This window comes from Anabrus simplex, chromosome 1 (assembly GCF_040414725.1).
Source record: "Anabrus simplex isolate iqAnaSimp1 chromosome 1, ASM4041472v1, whole genome shotgun sequence".
NCBI lineage: Eukaryota > Metazoa > Arthropoda > Insecta > Orthoptera > Tettigoniidae > Anabrus > Anabrus simplex.
The window spans coordinates 245,870,800-245,889,946 of NC_090265.1; the positions used below are offsets into that span (position 1 = coordinate 245,870,800).

Here is a 19,147-nt window from a genome sequence, read left to right on the forward strand (position 1 = left end):
ACATCGAAGGTCATCGGCCTCTTGCCTTTTGTTAATGGCTGATTATGTGCAACCTTTTCTCTTTTACTCTTAAGGCCATGTAGTGTGGGTAATTAGCCTATGCCCCTGTTTATCCTGCAGCCTATTCTCCATAAGGCAACTGTTCTTTGTTGCGACTCAAAACGCTCAAGAAAGCTTGTCATTCGTCGCAAAGGCGGGTAACCTAAGTCAAGTGGTAACCCACGTTTTGGACTCAGCATACGCCACTGCTACCGGTACTATTACTTCTCGCAGTTAAGGAAACTCAGTTGGGCTATTCTACCCCTCCGCAGTTTCATTTCACGGCGTTATTTTTGGCAAATAGCACGGAAAGTGCCCTTTAGGATTAATCATTTTAAGAGTAGGTATTTGTCAGTGTAATATACTCCTTCTTTGCTCTTAATTGAGATAAATTGGCAATCAAAGTCACTATCATAACGTTAGCTAGATTACTTCATCTCTGCGCAGTTTCATTTCACTACATTATTTTGCAAATATCAAATATCAACGGAACCTTCAAACGGTTACTTCCGTTGGTAAATCTTGATTAATCCAAATACAGTAGAAATAATACGCGACACTCACGGATTTAGCCTTACTAAAATGGGAGAAAATTCGACGGTGGCGCTCCTAGTGACTTGACCTGAACAAATCGCGCTAAATTCAAATATCAATGGAAATGTATATATGGAAATGGATAAATAAATTACGTCTAGAAAGAAAGTGTTATTGAGATATTAATTTCAAAGTTGCTAAAGCAATTCTGGATAAATGAATGAAGAATTATTTAAAAGGTTATTATTCAAAGACTGAAATTAGACATGTAAAAAATGTGTGAAATGGACTGCTGTGAAATGGCTTGATCTTTCATTTATGCATTACTTTTTTAGCTTTAGCATTCCTGTCTGAACTCTTACGTTGGATTTGTCTTTTTTCCTCATGTAAAAACAGTGTATCATCACATTAAGAGATTTGTCAATAAAAATATCGGCACATTCCTTACACATATGATGCAATGAATTAACATTTAATAGCTGGACAATTTTCCTCTTAACATGAAGCCTACTAACAGAAAGAACATCTATAAAACCCGGGCTTTAATCTGAGAAGAGGGATAAAAGAAAGAAAAGTATGAAAATGTTGTCGATAGTGATGCTTTGAGGAATATTTACGTACAATTAGAGTAAAAATGTAACATACCCTTGGCTGTATAGTCGAAGATTTTTAAAGTCGCTGGCCTGGAAATTATCTGAACAGATCTTATAATTCTTATATAAGCGTAAGTCCCTTCTTTGTTGTACACCTTATCCAAATCCCTTCTGTGACATTTCAAAACCCACAGATCACACCTACAACAACACATCGGCATTGAAGGTTAACTGCTGCACTATGGAATAAAATATGCGTATTACATTTTATGCCAGTTAAAATATGGGTCGAGCAGGTCAGAAGATTATGAAGTACTATAAAAATCTCTGTCACTGGAAGAATATATATGCAAACACAATATTACTTACATGTTCTTGTCACGAGGGAACCTGAAGAACGAGCGCGCATTTTTCTCTACGTCGTAATTACTGCAGCCAAACACAGCACATACCTTTCCCCTCATGTTGAGAGGAGATATCAAGGAATGACATTCACTACTATTTATTTATGTCAACTCACTGAAAACGCATAAATAACTACAAAAACTTCACATAAAAATACACGTGCTCTTATGAGAGAATCAGTACTGTTCAGGTCTATCCGCTAGAGTGAGCTCCAGTAGCTGTCCCTCGATATTTCGCTCGGTGTCGCGTATCAATCTCTACTGTATTTGATTAATCTTAATAATTTTAACGGTATTAATCTGTGTAACATTCTTTATACGTCTAAATTGAGAATTAAAAATCATTATATTTTCCGAGTATGCATTTCTATGTTGCCTACGTTATAATATTATAGCGTAGGCAACGCATTTCTATCGCAAAAACTTAGGCCGTCAGCTCCACGTGTCGAGGTATGAAACTACTCCGATTACAGTGCGTGGTCCCGTGGTCCCGATTGTCAAGTCAGCCGAGTTGTTCACTGGTGTGCACACTTTGTGGCACATGTCATTGCTGTGATGTCAAAACAAAAGAGTATTTCAGTACTTTTAATGAACTTTTTTTATTTATCAACTAGCGTGGTTAGAGATTTAAATATTACACATGTTATACCTTCTGGAGTGATTTGCGTAATGTATCGAGTTTCTTGAATCATATCAAACAACTTTATTATGTTCAGGCGTTCAGGTGATCGAAGAATGGAATTCTTCGTAACTGCTTCAACAGATTTAAGTGTTTTTTAAAAATAGTGTGACGTTTTTATTTGAAACATTTTTAAATGGCCAGTGTTGAAATATTAGTGACGTTTTTCCGTGTTTGTAATCCCAGTGCTTGTTATTTTACTCGTGTCCATGTGCGGGACAAGTACTAGTATGTTTTGTAGATGTTACTGTGTTCTGATAACGTGTGTTGCTATCACGTTTGTTCCCATTGCGGCAAAGGACAACTCCACCAAGGTAAGTTAATTTTTCTTTAAATGAATGACACCTGTAGTTATTGAAATTAATATTTTTTCTGGAAACCTATCATTTGTCTATAACTTTTAATCTTTAAGAGTCATTCTCCACTGTAGACCCTCCTATAGATTTACAAAGTCTCTGTTTTAATCTATGGAAGTAAGAATTCAGCTAGGACGGGCAGATTTTTAGGAAGGAGAAAAATATGCAGAAATGATGTGAAATGATACCTAGGACCCACCACCTCGCCTGTGGAAGTATTCTTATATAGAAAAAATTAAAACTGGTACTGTGTCATTTTCTGAAATACTGTACGACCATTTCCTGTGTTTTTATTGGCTGGGGGGCACTTTCTACTGTCTCTGATAGAGTTTGTATCATATGAGGCCTGCTGCGGGTAGAAATTCAGTAACTGCATCATAAGTTTTATGGCATTATAATGGATTTGAAACAGAGTATAGATCTTATGTCCAGGTAGTGAGAGGACTTTTGGGCTGGATTTGCTAGGTCTGTGGAGGGACAAGAACATTAGCTGGATTGGTTAGGTGCAGATAGTGGTAAAACCATTGGTCTGGAATGAAAGGTTGGAGTGGGGGTGTGCTGGGGGCATAAGACCCCAGGACACAAAGCGGCCCACAGGGCTCTAGTATCCTACGTGACAATACTATTGGTCTGGATTGGTTAGGTCTGGCTAGTGACAAAACCGTTGGGTAAAGCACCCGCATCCATCGCATGCCATGAAATTTCCGAATTGTCAGTTCTCTTACTTTTACCGTATGTGGCAGCCCTGTGTCTGGACGTGATGTGAGCTCTGTCAGAGACAATACAAAACTTCGCTGGCACACAGCACAAAACTTGACTGGTCAATAGGAATGCTGCAAATGGTCGCATTCTTCTCATTTACAGAGTCTTGGTTTTAATTCTTTTAGGCCTACAGGCCTATAAGTAAGAATACTTCTAGGGATGGGTTGGTGGGATCCTGGCAAGCATAAAGGGAGGATCTCTCCTTTCTACTATGTAAGGTATTGTTGCACGTAATTTTTCTCTTTCCAACGTTGTGCATGTCGGCCTTGATATTGTCAGTCCACTGCTTTAATGGCCTTCCACATGGTCATATTACTCCCGGATCAACTTGGAGAGCTGTTTTAGCAACTGAGCCGTCCTGTCTTCTCATAACGTGACCGTACCAGCAGAGACACACTTCCCTCACTTTCTCCACAATTGGAGCGACACCAAGCCTTTGTCGAACATCTTCATTTCTTATGTGGTTACATCTAGTCAGTCCAAGAGTCCATCGAAGCATCTTCATTTCCATTGTATGAAGAGTCTGCTGATGCTTTTTGTCATTGGACGACATTCTGCCCCGTAAATAGCTGTTGGGTGTACCTCGGTCTTGTAAATTTTTGCCTTTAAATGGTGAGGCATCTTCTTATCGCAGAGGACTCTGGTGACTTGTCTCCACTTGAGCCAAGCTGCATTTACCCGCGCTTGGGTATGAAAAGTGGCATCACAGTTCGAAGTGACAACTGACCCTAGGTATTTAAAATGCATGGTTTTCTGCAAGTCGTGATTATTGATCCTTATGGTTCCACTAGTTTGGGGGCCACATTCTAGGTATTCGGTTTTCCGTGTGTTGAGGCGCAGACCATTCTCAGCTGATTTGTCGCTCCAAGTTTGTGTCTGTCGTTGGAGTCCAAGGCGCGTTTGTTGACTGGGAAAATACGGTTGTCTGAAGATATGTAATATGTAATTTAGTAATTTAGTGAATAGGAGGGGAATACCTTGTTTTTTTTGTTTTTTTTTATTTTTTTATTTTTAGAAACTGTTAATTTTGTTATTTATAGTGTGATAGAATAAAATGTGTTGAAAGTTAAACGTGAATAAAGTGGAAATTTTTCCACTACAGAATATTTTCTCGGTTCTAGCAAAGCTTACAGCATTAGGCCTATAATACTCTTACTTTTGTATAATCCAGAATCTCCTCAATGCAGAAACAAAAAATGAAAGAATTCTTTCAAATCTACTTGTACAACACGGAAAATATTAGGAATTTTCATCTTCTTTGTCCGTTGTGCATTTCTGGTGCTGGTTGTCGTTGTTTGGCCAAACTGACGCATGTGTTTGGAGAGAATGATAATACGGATGGTGGAATAGATGAAGTGCTTCTTTGTAATACAAGAAGTGCAAACAGAACAACAAGTAGTTCTCAAGAGGCTAGGAGTAACACCAAACAATCACGCAGCAGAAAGAAAAATATACCAACAAGCCATTATGGAACGTACGAGAACATTTTAAATCCAATATCACATTAGAAAGTGTTTCATCAACAAGTTTGTTCACGAACAATATTATCCTATTGACAGTATAAAATTAATACCAATACATTTGTATAAATGTTACTCCAGCAACGAGAACAAGTCAAATGTCCATAACATAGACAATTATCAACAGCAGAAAATTGTCAATATAGTTTACGAAGTTTTAACGACAGTCATATAAGTTAAGCAGCATGAATCAATACAATTAGCCAGATCTCAAAGGTTTTTCTTTTTTTTTAAACAATTTAAAAGATGTTCACCAGATGAGTTTCGTCAATAAAATGTTAGACTTAGATAGATTTTAGACAAAAAGTTTTAACTTAAAGACATAATTTTATTGTTGTGTGACTTTTAAAATGTTATAAGATTTGTCAATTAGTTTTATAGGAATAATCTTGATCCAAAAGAATTGTTTCATGATCTTATACAACCTTAAGTGAATGATAGTTGGCTGATGATGCTCATGAAAAAGGAGCGAAACATGTACCATATAATCATCTTAATAAATATATAAGTTTGTACTATGTTTTTATTGTATTGAATAGGTGGTAATTAACAAAATTATAAGAATTTGTATCACAAATATTAGGAATGTAAAATATTTGTGCATTTCTGGTGCTGGTTGTCGTTGTTTGGACAAACTGACGCATGTGTTTGGAGAGAGTGATAATACGGATGGTGAAATAGATGAAGTGCTTGAAAATGTGTCAGCAGTATCCAACTTGTGTCAAGCAAGAAACATTCCCTGAAAGGCAGAGAACTTCATTCGAAGTGGTGAACCACTTACGATACACCACATTTTCGAATCAGCTGCAGCCCTACATAGCAGTGAGAAAGATGATGAGACGGAAGAAGGAGACGAGCCAGAAGATCAAGATCAAAACAAGATTGGAACGCACCAACAGGCCCACAGTATTTTTGTGGCATAAAGCAATTTGCCATTACATCTAACTCTTCCACTCTTCTTGAACTAAAGTTTTCAGCTCGGAACTGCATTCAGAAATACACAATTAGAAAGAAGAGGAAACAAGTTTGTTTGATCCGTGTAAGAAAGCTTAGTGTTGAGAAGTACTGATATTTGCATGGCATTCAAAGTTTCAAGTCAGTTTGAAAATATTTTGGAATTTTAATATAAATGCATTGAAAATTTTCTCATATCCACATGTGAGTTAGTTAAATATTAATTTATAAATCGTTTGCCTTTGTGCAAAAAAATAACGAGACGATCTTTCACCTAAATCTTTAGAAAATGTAGCCTAAATTAAATCTTAGCCTAGTCTTACTCGACACTAATCGTATCAAATTGTTCCTTAAGGTGTGCTAAACAAGTCGTCATGGTAGCAAACAACGCTGAACACAATCCGTGCCATTGCGATAAATGCACGACCAGATTAAATTACATTAAACAATTGAAACATGGAAAATATTCATAATTACAAAAAAAAACACACACACGCACGCGCACACACACACACACACACACACACAAGGTGACACTTACTTTTTATATACAATATTTACAGCAAATCCTGCCATTATAAATTAATTCATTATTTTTAGCATGGTCGCGTCAATAATATCCGGATCGAAATTCGTGGTACCACTTGACATGAAATACTCATTAAACAGCAACGGAGATTCATCTAAATTTCTGAAATTAATTTGAAGATTTTAATAGAATTCCATAATCATCACCATGACACGGGTTACAAGTCGCAAATGTCACGTTCGTGAGCCTTAATCACATTATTATTACTCCCTATTCATGAAATGTATTCAACATGTGCTCCACTTATAATAAATCACATTGTGCTCCCAAAGACACAACAAGAAGTCATTCATTAATAAATTATTCAATTAATATCCCGCAGGACTGCCATATTCCAGGCGCATCATGAACTGAGCACATTAAATCTCATATATAAGGAATCTAAGATAATTTATAGCTCACGACCGTTTAATTCCATTCTTAACCCGATCTTTACTTAAATGTATTATTATTTTAAGTGATTATTAGATCTATCAGTCCTCCTGAAATGTCGTGAAATTAGATGACTCAATCCTAAAGAATGCAAGTGATCTGAAAATGACACTAAATTCGACCCTATCTCACAAATTTTACACGTAACTCCAATCCAGATTATTTCCAATATCACAGATAAACAAACAAGGTTTATCGCGTGGTCAGTGATTTTTAGATCTGTCTAAATTCTATGTATGAGAACTCATTCAAAGACAGACTACACAGCTAATCTAATAGGTTCCAAATTTCAGTCACACACATGTAACTCGACTACCATGACACCTCAAGAAATGGGAAACGAAATAACTCAATCTACAACAAGAACTAATAGAGCTACGATTTCGAGAAGAAAGATCCTCTAGCTTTACAAAGATGAGAATGAAAATAAACAGTTAAAATGGTACTCAAGTTTAGCTGAGGTTCGATTCCAGGTTGAAGTCATTCATTCCGGCATTTTCCCGGTCGGTCACCCTCTCCAACCAGAAGTGCCTTACATGTTTAGAAGGTCATGGAGTCACGGCAGTAGACGTCCCACGATGAAATTAAGATGCACATTGTAGAAGAAGAATTCATCTTGATGTACATGGCGATTCACTGGGATGAATTCAGTCACGTTCCAGAAGTGTAGGCGGTAACTATACAACAGATATTAAAATGTGTAACATACACGCTGGAATACTAAATGTTTTTGTGGAGAAATAAACTTAACTTGGGCCACAAATGTTGAGGTTCACTCCATAAGATTTGATAATAAATTTGCACTAATTTTAGCAGAGCGGAGGTCTGCTTGCACGGCAGAATTTTCTTCCCACGTGGTTTCGATGAAAGAGTAGAGTTGACCAGAGCAGAGTAACAGCGTAGAACAAATCATAGAGTGATTTACTGCGAACATGACATTTTATAGTCTTCGCTCGGGAGGCGTGTATTTTTTAGAGACGATCATTGGTTCATGGGGTCTCTTGTAATTGGTTGTGACTGTTTCTAGAAGCTTGCTCGCAGCACAGGTTGTCGGCGCGTGGCTCGCTGGGAACACTGGCTTGTCACGTAATCTACTCTGCACTCAGTCGAACACGGATCAATACGTTGTCCCTCTGAACGACAGAAAAAACCAGTTTGGTGCTCACACACAGCTTTCCAAATGATGAATACAACTCCCGGTGAACAGTAAAACCTTTAATGTCGACTCGTCCTAAATATTCTAAAGATAGCCAAATTTGAAGGGGACAGTACCTTAATTAAGGCCACGGCCGCTTCCTTCCCACTCCCAGCCCTTTCCTATCCCATCGTCGCCATAAGCACTATTTGTGTTGGTGCGATGTAAAGCAACTAGCAAAAAAGAAAAGTATAAACGGCAGTGTCATCTGCATACTGTTGAATTTCTACTCCGTGCTGTAGGGGTAGGTCATTCGCGTATAAATTGTAGAAGGTGGTGAAGATAGCTCCACCCTGTGGTACACCTGCTTTTAAGCATTTGAGGGGTGGATTTTTCTCTTTCACAAGATACACACAATTTCTTCCATTACAGTATGGTACTGTATTAAGTACCCAATACATATGATCTTGTCACTAGCCAATACTGTCGTAGGGAATACTAGAGGCCTGTGGGACTGTTTTCTCCCAGCCCAATGGTTTTGTTACTAGTCAGATTATTTGGCAGAGTACTTGGAAAGATTTGGAACTGTAAAATCTATTATTGTGGAGCGCTAATATTACCGTAATAATTTAGTTGAATCATCTCCCAAAATCCATTTCTGTGATCTTCTAAGGTCTTATGACTTCTGTCTTGCTGATGACCAACCTATCAGAATTTTTAAATTTTATTTTAAACAATGTCATTAAGCTTCTTTATTTCCCATTTGCAGTCTACTGGGTTGGGTTGTGAATCAGGACCTCTCTCCACTACTCCCTTCCTTCAGTATTTCTTCTACATTTACTCCTCTCTTCTCTATACTCTCCTTCACCGTATCCATCTTCTGGGCCTTCCCCATTGTCTTCTTCCAATTATTTTCTCTGTAAATACTTGCTTTGGAACTCTATCTTCTTCCATTCTCATTATGTGTTCATACCATTTCAGCTTACTGGTCTCTATCTTGTTTTGCAGTTTAGGGAATCCAATTTTCTCTCTGGTTTCTATGTTTTTGATCTTGGCCCTTCATGTCTTTCGAGTTATTCCTCTAAGGAATTTCATCTCAGCTGCTTGGATTCTGCTTTTATCATGTTTTGTTGTCCATGTGTCCGCTGTGTATGTCGAAATTGGTAAGTAATACATTGAGTACCAAATTTTCTTTCAGTTCTCTGGGATGTTCCGGTTCCACACTATACCTCTCACACGTTAGTAAAACTCATTGGCTTGTTGGATTCTCTTTCCAATATCTAAATATTTGAAGCTTATCACAACTTCTAATGGTCTTCCATTTCCTTCAATGAATCACTACTGATCTGTATTTAAGGCAGTCGCCCAGGTGTCAGATTCCCTACCTGATGTTTTCCTAGCCTTTTTTTAATTGATTGTAAAGAAGTTTTAAATTTATTGAACATCTCTCTTGGTAAGTTATTTCAACCTTTAACTCCCCTTCCTATAAACAAATATTTGCCCCAATTTGTCCTCTTGAATTCCAGCTTTATCTGCATATTGTGATCTTTCCTACTTTTAAAGACACCACTCAAACTTTTTTCGTGTACTGATGTCATTCTATGCCATCTCTCCACTGACAGCTCAGAACATACCACTTCAATATTCCCTCTTCTTTCTCTATTACCTCTCGTCATCATTACTGTTTTACTAATGTTTATATAACTGATTTTACATGGGGTGTCTGAGATCCTGTTTTTTCTGATCACTGCGGTCTCTGGTTAAAATGCAGAAAGGTCTCAGAGAAACATGATGACCACAGGCGATGTTTCAGAAGCAACTGAAACTTTTATGCATACGTTAGGTTCCTGTATGAGAGTATGTTGTCCAGAAAAAACAAAGGTAATTGATACATCAGGAAAATTGAACACTCCCTCCTCTCTACCCTGCCAATCCAACTGAAGGTTGCTGCGAGTGTTGTTCGGTTCTTGTATATACCGAGATGCTGCAGAACATTTGTCATCAACATTGACTCAAAGTTCCTGGTCTGGTCATTGTGCTGCTCTCTTTTTACACCAAAGCAACAGAAGTTTTTCACCAGGGAATTGGCTAATGTTGACTCCTCCTGATGGGGAATGTTACAGAGCTCAGGCTATATGGTGAAACAGTCGATGGCTTTAAGCAGGTAGCGATTTCTGGCATCTGATTTGGAAAATGATCCAGCAATGTTGATGGCTATCCTCTCAGAAGAGCACTCCAACATTGTATTGCTGCATCTGACTCTTACTCTGGGTATGATGACAATGCTCCCTCATTGGTATCAGGTGTTGGCAGTTTCGGCATCGCAAAGCCCGTCAACGACGGTATAGGCAGTCTCTTGGTTTGTGGATTCTGGTGGTAAGACTTCTAACACCATGTGGACGAGCTCTTCTACCTGTAACAATATTTCTACATGCTGTTGCTTCTTCAGTTGGATTTGGTAGGCAGCTGCCAGCTAATGGTCACCATGACGTCCCTAAAGTGCTCCCACGATTCCTTTGTACACTGCACACAATTGTCTTGCACCTTCATCACTTGTCCATGCTGCTTGGCAATGAGTTTCACAACCCTCTTCTCTGGTGTTCTCCTGTTATTGTTGGCCACGGCCTCGAACTGGGTCCAAAACGTCATCCAAGATGTGCTCCTGGCGAAATGCGGGGTATTTATTTTTGTGATGCTGGTAGAGCTCAGCTGGGATGGAATGTGGAGGTACTGGCTTATAGGCTTAGTTTGGTCTGCAGAATGGACTCGTCCTTCAGTCTCCCCAAGAGGTGTCAGTTCAGTCTGTATCAAGCTGTCCAGTTGGTAACTTCATTTTAGAATGTTAAGTTTGTCATTCCACTCTCTCCGTTGGCACTGGTGTACATCCCATTCTTGTTCTTCCCTCCTAGCCTAGCTTGCACGGTGGGTTCGGACCCTCCCAGCTGTCGCTGCTAGTCGACCCTGGTCTGGCTTCCAGGGCCATATTCTTCCCTGTAGATTTCTCATCGTTTGCCTCAAATCTTGAACACTGGATTCCACAGTCTGATACATTGCCTGGAACTGTTTATCAACCATTTCAATTCATTTCTGGGTCAAGTCTTGAACACTGGACTCAACAATGTGAGGTATCACCTTGAACTGTCTATTGACCATTTCACTCATATCCTGCAAAAATGTCATATTTTAATTTAGCTTGAAGAGCATGTACCTCTTGTAATTTGTTCTGTCCACCCTTCAGTTGGTTCAAATCACCTTTAAGTTCTGTCTTACATAGATTCATCCTAACCGGATATGAATTGTGACTAAAATTCATCTGTACTGGTTTGATGTCATAACTTTAAGTTCATTCTTCATCCTGACTGGATTGAAGTTGCGACTTAACTTCATCATGAATAGCTTTAAATTCTGTTTTAAGTTCACAAATTTACTTAGAGGGCCTGGAAGCCAGACTTGATCTTCCGAGTTTTTCTAGAAATTTGCTTGGACTAAAAGTGCTGTCAATTCAGTCCCGCTTCTGACTCCAGTTGTGGCAGGTTGTCAAGGTCGTTAAAACTATGACGACATAACATGTTTTAGGATCAACTGGATTATTAAATTACTATTTACAAGTGCAGTCGTGTTCACGTTTTTGAGTTCACAAGTTTGTTTTCACTTACTCGGCCGATTGCACAGCACTCCAGCACGTTAAACTCCAGCTCTAAAAATCATTGTTATCCGTATTGAAGATACTGAATGTAGGATGCTAAAAGGTTTGTTTTGTCACCTATTCAATACATATAAATTTTACAATTTAGGAATTTATTATTGATTCCACTTGAGACATGTTTTGCCCTTCATTGAGGGTATCATCAGTCAAATTATCTCCTCAAGGCAAAAATCAGGTACCTGGTTAGTAGTTGACATGCACAAATTAATACACATTATTAATACACATTACAAAAATTAAGTATGAGTATTTGACTCTCAGCTCTTGATGGAGGCTTTTGACTGAAAGCTGTTAGACTGTGTAAGCCGGAGGCCATATCGCCGAGTGGACAGATAAACGGCCAGGGAGAAACAGTGCTGTGAGATGGACAGCAAACAATGGTATGATGGTAAACGGGGTGAAAAATCAGATTGTTAGTTTCACAAATAGGAGAAGTCCTCTCAGTTTTAATGACTGTGTTGATGGGTTGAAAGTACCTCATAGGGATCACTGTAAGTACCTAGGTGTTAATATAAGAAAAAGTCTTAATTGGGGGTAATCACATAAACGGGATTGTAAGTAAAGGTTGCAGACCTTTTCAAATAATTATGAAGGTACTTAAGGGTTGTAGTATGAATTAAAGAAGATGGCATGTAAGTCACTGTTAAGACTCCATTTAGAGTATGGTTCCAGTGTATGGACCTACACCAGAATTACTTGATTCAAGAACTGGAAAGATACCAAGGGATGGTGTTGATTTTTGTTTTAAGAGGAAGTAGAACTAAGTTATCATCCTCTCCAAAGGAAAGCAGCACTGTCTTTTGTGGGTGATCTCTAACAAACGAGTAGCATTACCAATATGTTGCAAACTTTGGGCTTGAAGAATTAAGGTGTGTTCTCCATGGTGGTACTGTACCCGTGATGGTAACAGCAGTTGCCACCTCCATGCATGCACAGTTTGAGTTTGGTCTGCAACACGCAGTGATGGAATTGATAAGACTTCTGGGGTATAGTAAAGGCAGATGGTTGGGAAATAGTACCATATCTGATGAACTTATTTGATTACTATTTGTATGAAGGAGCAATACCAAATCAATGGAGTGTTGCTGTAGTAACCCCTAGGTACTAAGGAAAGGGTTTTAAGTAGAGCCCAGATTTCCACACACTATCAAATCTCAAAATATGCATGCATTCATGCACTATCAAATGATTGAACATGCACAGTAAACTAGAAAATATGCACTGTCAAAATTCAGTTCCACATCGTTATAATTTCATTTCCTTTTGAAACACTCCACAAAAAACTAATTTCTCCACATTTTCTTCATTTAAGTTCATTCATTTATCTGACAGAACATTCCTGAACACATAAAATGTCCTTTCTACGTCACAAGAAGTGACAGGTTCATACTTAAATGAAGACATTTAGGATGAAGTATATCTGAACTTATCTATTTTAAAAGATTAATTTAGAAATTCCTTTCTCTCAATTCATTCAGGCACAAGGTCTCGGCATAGACTTTAAACAGGTGGCCTGACACCAACACTTCATAGCACAGTCCAGCACTAAATTACAATTTGAAGCGTATAAGCGTGCTGCCTTCTAACTCCCTTCTTTTCTCAATTATTTTGGCCTTAGACGTATGACCAGTGAGAGTTCGGATTTCAGGGTAGAAAATTCCAGAAAAACAAAACAGGATTCAGTGCAAAACCAAGGTTTGTAAACTCCTATCTCAGTAACGTAGCGTCACAAAAGTGTGATTCAAGTTTTGATTTCTTCATCTAACATAGACGTGAAAAAAAAAAGTTATAGCCATCATTTAGTAATGCAAAATTTAGGGTTCAGTTTTTACTGGGACACCTTATTTCTTAACCCACCATCGGTATCGTTGTTAGGTAGCCCCTAACAAAAACATTCCTTAGTAAGAAAAGTTTTTTGGTTTGAATCATCGCGTAACGAAGGAAAACATGTGACTCATAAACTCATTTGAGAATACCTGGAGTTTGAAAAGTTTGAGTCTTAAACCAAAAAACTTTTCTTAATAAGGAATGTTTTTGTTAGGGGCTACCTAACAACGATACCGATGGCGGGTTAAGGATTAGAGCGGTCGATGCGGGGTTTTCCTGCATATGTCAATGTTTACTCAAGCAACAGATAACAAAGTACTTGGCTAACTGAATTGTAGGACCTCTGTGCATCTAACTTCTGTTGTCAAGTAGTATGCCAGGAATACATTTTCTTTCTCTCTCAGTGATAGACAAATAACGTGGACGTACGGTCCCAAATTCTGCAAACCAGTGTTCAAAAAAGGCACTGTCATGCATGTTAACATAATGTATGCGTCAAAGTCAGAAGAAAAGTCATGTAATCCAATATAAATGTCCAGATATTTGCTATAAAATCCAAAATTTTCAAAATATGCATTATGTATGAATTTTCTCCCAAAAAGTACGGTTATTTGGAATCGTTAAGTCATAAAACGATTATTTGCAAAGTTTCAGAATGCATTTGCATGGAAATCCGGGGTTTAGTTATAAACATATAGTCGATAATATTACAGGCAATCAGCTTGATGTGTGTTGCTGGTATGGTCGCTGCGTCAGTATATAAAAGTAGCTGTTGTGTAGTAGTTAATTATTGACTATGGGTACGATGTCGAAGCAACAGAAAGTTGTGGGAGTGTTTAGTCACACGATTTAGCTCTATACCACTTAGTTTCTGAGAATATTTTCTTGTGAGGCACAACTGGTGGGATTTCAGCAGGACATATCAGATCAGTTGGATTCAGGAGGCCAGTTAGATTGCATAGCCATAGATCTTTCCAAAGCCTTTGATAGAGTGGAACATGGAATATTATTAAAGAAATTGGAGGGAATAGGATTGGACGTAAGGGTTACACGTTGGATAAAAGCATTTCTAAATTCAAGGGTTCAGAAAGTCAAAGTAGGAAATAATGTATCTCAGGAAGAGAAAGTTTGGAAGGGAATTGCACAGGGTAGTATAATCGGTCCGTTACTTTTCTTAATATACGCAAATGATTTAGGGAACAATATAACATCAAAAATAAGATTGTATGCAGATGACATAATTGTTTATAGAGAAATAAACAACATTGAGGATTGTTCAGAATTACAAAGGGACCTTGAAAGTATCCAACAAAGGGTTGAAGAAAATAATATGAAGGTTAATGGAGGCAAATCAACTGTTACAACTTTTACAAACAGGAGCTTTAAAACTGAATTTGAATATACTTTGGATGAGGTAGTTATCCCAAAAGATGGCAAGTGCAAATACTTAGGTGTGAGATTTGAAAGTTATTTGCACTGGAAGGGTCATATTGATGACATTGTTGGGAAAGCATACAGATCATTACATGTCATAATGAGGCTACTTAAAGGATGCAACAAAGAATTAAAAGAAAAAAGTTACTTGAGTATGGTTCGTCCATTATTGGAATATGCAAACAGTGTTTGGGATCCTCACCAAGAATACCTAATAAAAGAAATAGATAGTGTGCAGAGGAAAGCAGCAAGATTTGTAACAGGGGATTTCAGGAGAAAGAGTAGTGTATCAGAAATGTTAAAGGAACTTGGGTGGGAAACTTTAAGTAAGAGAAGGGAGAAAACTAGACTTACAGGATTATATAGAGCCTATACAGGAGAAGAAGCATGGGGAGATATCCGTGAGAGGCTTCAGTTGGAAAATAATTATATCGGCAGGACTGACCACAAATATAAAATTAGAAGGAATTTTAGCAGAAGCGATTGGGGTAAATTTTCATTCATTGGGAAGGGTGTGAAGGAGTGGAACAGTTTACCAGGGGTAGTGTTTGATCCTTTTCCAAAATCTGTACAGATATTCAAGAAGAGAATAAACAGCAACAGAGAAAATAAATGAAATGTTAGAGGGCATTCGACCAGTGCAGGTTATTGTATATAAAAAAAAATGTGTGTGAATAAATTAATTCCATCCCCTGGTCTAAGGAGTTTGGACAGCCAAAGTAGGGGACTGCCTGTAGGGGTGAAGTACAGTGGGGACTTCGAGGGCCCTGGGACCGCTACGGTAGCTGTGAAGGCCCTTCAGGAACTCTGAAAAGTGGTGGCAAAAGGGGCTCTGGTTAAGACGCAGCAGGTCGTTATGCTACTTAGGATCCAGAACGGGTAAAAAAAAAAAAAAAAGTAAATAAATAAATGCAATGTAAATATTAATGTTATACCAGTTGTATAGTATCATTTGAAGTAATTCCACATACTGTATATCAGTTGACTATATTTGTAAGTAGGACAGGATATATTATAAGTAGAATTTTGTAAACAATATAAATTTATTAAGGATGAGCTGTGTGTTTAATAGAAAACATTGTTAGCGTAAATTGTATAATATTGTATTATAGGAAAAATTTTCTTCTCTTGTTAATTTAATATTTAGTGCTTGACAATAATGTATTTTAGTGTACCATTTGCCACCGAGGTAGACACCTCATTTGCAAATAAAGAGATTTTGATTTGATTTGATTTGAATAAATGTGTGTACGATTTAAAACATCCACAGAACAAGGATATGTCTACACGAGACAATGTTTGGGATGAGATTGGCTCAAGAATGAAAATAAGTGATAAGTTTACAAATTTCAACAAAATTAACAATAGTTCTTTCATTATTATAATGAGGGTTAATTTAGTCTAAATTGTAAGTTAAATTAATGAATGCTGGACTGAGTGGCTCAGACGGTTGAGGTGCTGGCCTTCTGGTCCCAACTTGGTAGGTTCGATCTTGGCTCAGTCCGGTGGTATATGCTCAAATACATCAGCCTCGTGTCGGTAGATTTACCGGCACGTAAAATAACTCCTGTAAGACGAAATTCGGGCACCTCTGCATCTCCAAAAACCGTAAAAGTAGTTAGTGGAACATAAAGTAAATAACATAAAATGAATGAGTTGCAATAAGAGTTATCAATTTGAATGTTGTTTCTCAAATTGTAAACAATAGTTCTCTTGTTTCAGTTAAACTGACACGTTAATATTCAAATAAACTAGTCAGTATCAGTTGTCAGGATACTGTACGTTGGTATTGCCAAGGTACAGCTCCTTCATTGGATGTAAAGTAGTCTGTGAAATTTTGTCGGATCTAGAAATTTAATTGGGCATAACCGCTTCGAGGTGTAAATGGAATAAAATTTTCTTTGGGTAGTCCTATTGTTTTGTCTTCTTGGTAGTATGGTTTCCCTGTTTTTTCAAGGAACTCATCACATAAGTAGATTATGAAGGCAACATGCTGCAATTTACCACTTTGTCGCGTGTTCACTTTTAATGCAGTTGTTAAATAGAACACTCTAAATACTTGAGCTACAAGTGCAAAACTGTTTCTTGATACTTTCCTAGCTTTATACAGTCTGTAATCGAAAATCCTCTTTTCCAAATCTTGCTGTGCTTCATTCTTTGAGTAGGGTTCATCATATGTTTGGCCAGGCGGAAAGCTTCATCTCCAACTATGATATGGTGTCAGTGTCAGACTGTGGCAGGTTAGTTAGAGCAGGGTAGAAACTCGATTGTTTCAGTAAATTGCCAACTATTGATTTCTGAAAAATTACCAGTATCGTCCTCTTTTCCATATGAACCAACATCCACTACGACAGACTTGTAGTTAGCATCAGCGTTTGACAAAAGACCGTTGAGAAGTACTCATGATGATTGAAATACAGACAGCCAGATTTGGGTGGGCATTTCATCCATATATGCTTGCCGTTTATAGTACCTACACAGTATGGGATGTTCTGTTTGTTTCAAAATTCATTTGACTGTTCCAGTAGCTTATATGTCGAAGGTTCCTCCAAGAACGCGGCGGAAAGTTTGTCGCAAGGAGGGTTCCACTATTTTACTGATGTATCCTTTAGAGATCCAAAAAGGAAATGCCAAAGATGCAAAAGTTTCTCCTGTGGCCATAAACCTGCAAATAAAACAAAAATGTGAATAGGTGGTATTCTTAGTATTTGACTTTGATTTCAGTTTGACGTTTAGGGTTTTGCAGCTGACGCATGCAAGGATAGATGGCAGAACATTTCTGACACACATAGGCTAGAAGAAACAAGAGAGACTGAAAGCTTGGAACAAGCTCTAAGGCATCGGCAAAGCCAAAGAAATGGGCTCTTCAAGATCACTGTAACTTCCTGGAGGATGCAGAATATGAAAGAGAGTAAGTAATTTCATTTTTAAATCAAAATTCATAAAATGTAGGTATGAAATTACCCTGATGGGCACAACTTGGCATTCAAGTAGGAACTGACATCTGACATATTTCTTTCAGATCCATGGCCAGAGCCATGCACATGAGATTGAACAAGAGACACCCACTGGGACAGGTGTGGTAGCCAATAATGTGGAAGGTGGATCTCATTCCGATCAGGTGCGGCAAGCCTCATATTGCAGTATAGAAACAGAGGAGGTGAACCTTCAACGTCCTGTGTAGCAAAGATGAATGCCGGTGGTCAGAACAAGAAGGCTACGAATAAGGAAGGCATAACATCACCCAAGGCCAAAAGACTGAAAAAGACCCTGGATGAGAGAATCACTAATATGCAAAAAAAAAAAAAAAAAGGGGGGGGGGGGAGTCTGATAGTGAGAGAGTATTCGTAGACTGGAAAAATGAATGTCAAATGGTGACTAGTAATGAAGACAATACAGATATCTCTTTTTGAGCATGCCAATGTCCATGAAGAAATTCCACCCTTCCTTATTGGCTGAAGCATAGAAAAGAATATGTAATGTCGTGTGGAACTACAGATGGAAAATGAACATATGAAAACATTTCGTTTTCCATCGCATTTCAGACCTTTTCTCTATGCATTGTCTTCACCAGTTCCATCAAATGAAGTAAGTGACTATTGCTCAACATCTTCTCCGCAAGCATTCTCCTCTCTCAATGAAGGGTCGATGTCAGCTGAACCTTACTCAGATGTAAACAGTTATGATATCCTGCCAAGCTTACTTCAATCATAATTTACAGGAATGCACATCATTTTAATTTCCCCTTGTCGAGCTCCTGCCAGGTCGGGGTGTTGATGGCACTTCTCCATCGTTGCCTCTCCTTCCACCACTCCTCTTCAGTAATTGTATTCCAGTCCAGTCTTCTTTTTCTTATACTGTTCTCGACAGAGTCCATCCATCTTGCTCTGGGCCTCCCTCTAGCTCTCTTTTCTTCTATCTTATCCTCCAACACTTGTTTTGATATCATTCCCTCCTCCATCTTCATAACATGTCCAGACAATCTCAGTAGTGTTGGCTACTGAATGAATGATTCGAAGCAGTGTATCGATTCATTCAAGTGTCCAAGTGAATCGATTCACAGGAACGGCGAGCTCACGGCACACGATTCAGCTTACTCCCAGCGGACAGTGCTGAGTGGCGCACTCACTGGACGTTGACGGGGAGCCGAGCTTCCGCTGCAGCGAGGCAGTGAATCATGGCA

The 19,147-nt window shown here is 38.3% G+C and overlaps 1 protein-coding gene across 1 annotated transcript in view; it reads left to right on the forward strand.

The window, feature by feature from the left end:
- The first annotated feature begins 2,094 nt into the window (after window positions 1-2,094).
- Window positions 2,095-19,147, forward strand: part of LOC136886360 (serine/threonine-protein kinase/endoribonuclease IRE1) — a 387,729-nt gene continuing 370,676 nt past the window's right edge. The window contains exon 1 of the mRNA XM_068231041.1: window positions 2,095-2,563. Coding sequence (XP_068087142.1) covers window positions 2,459-2,563 — 105 coding nt within the window. The 5' untranslated portion in view covers window positions 2,095-2,458. The remainder of the gene's footprint in view (window positions 2,564-19,147) is intronic.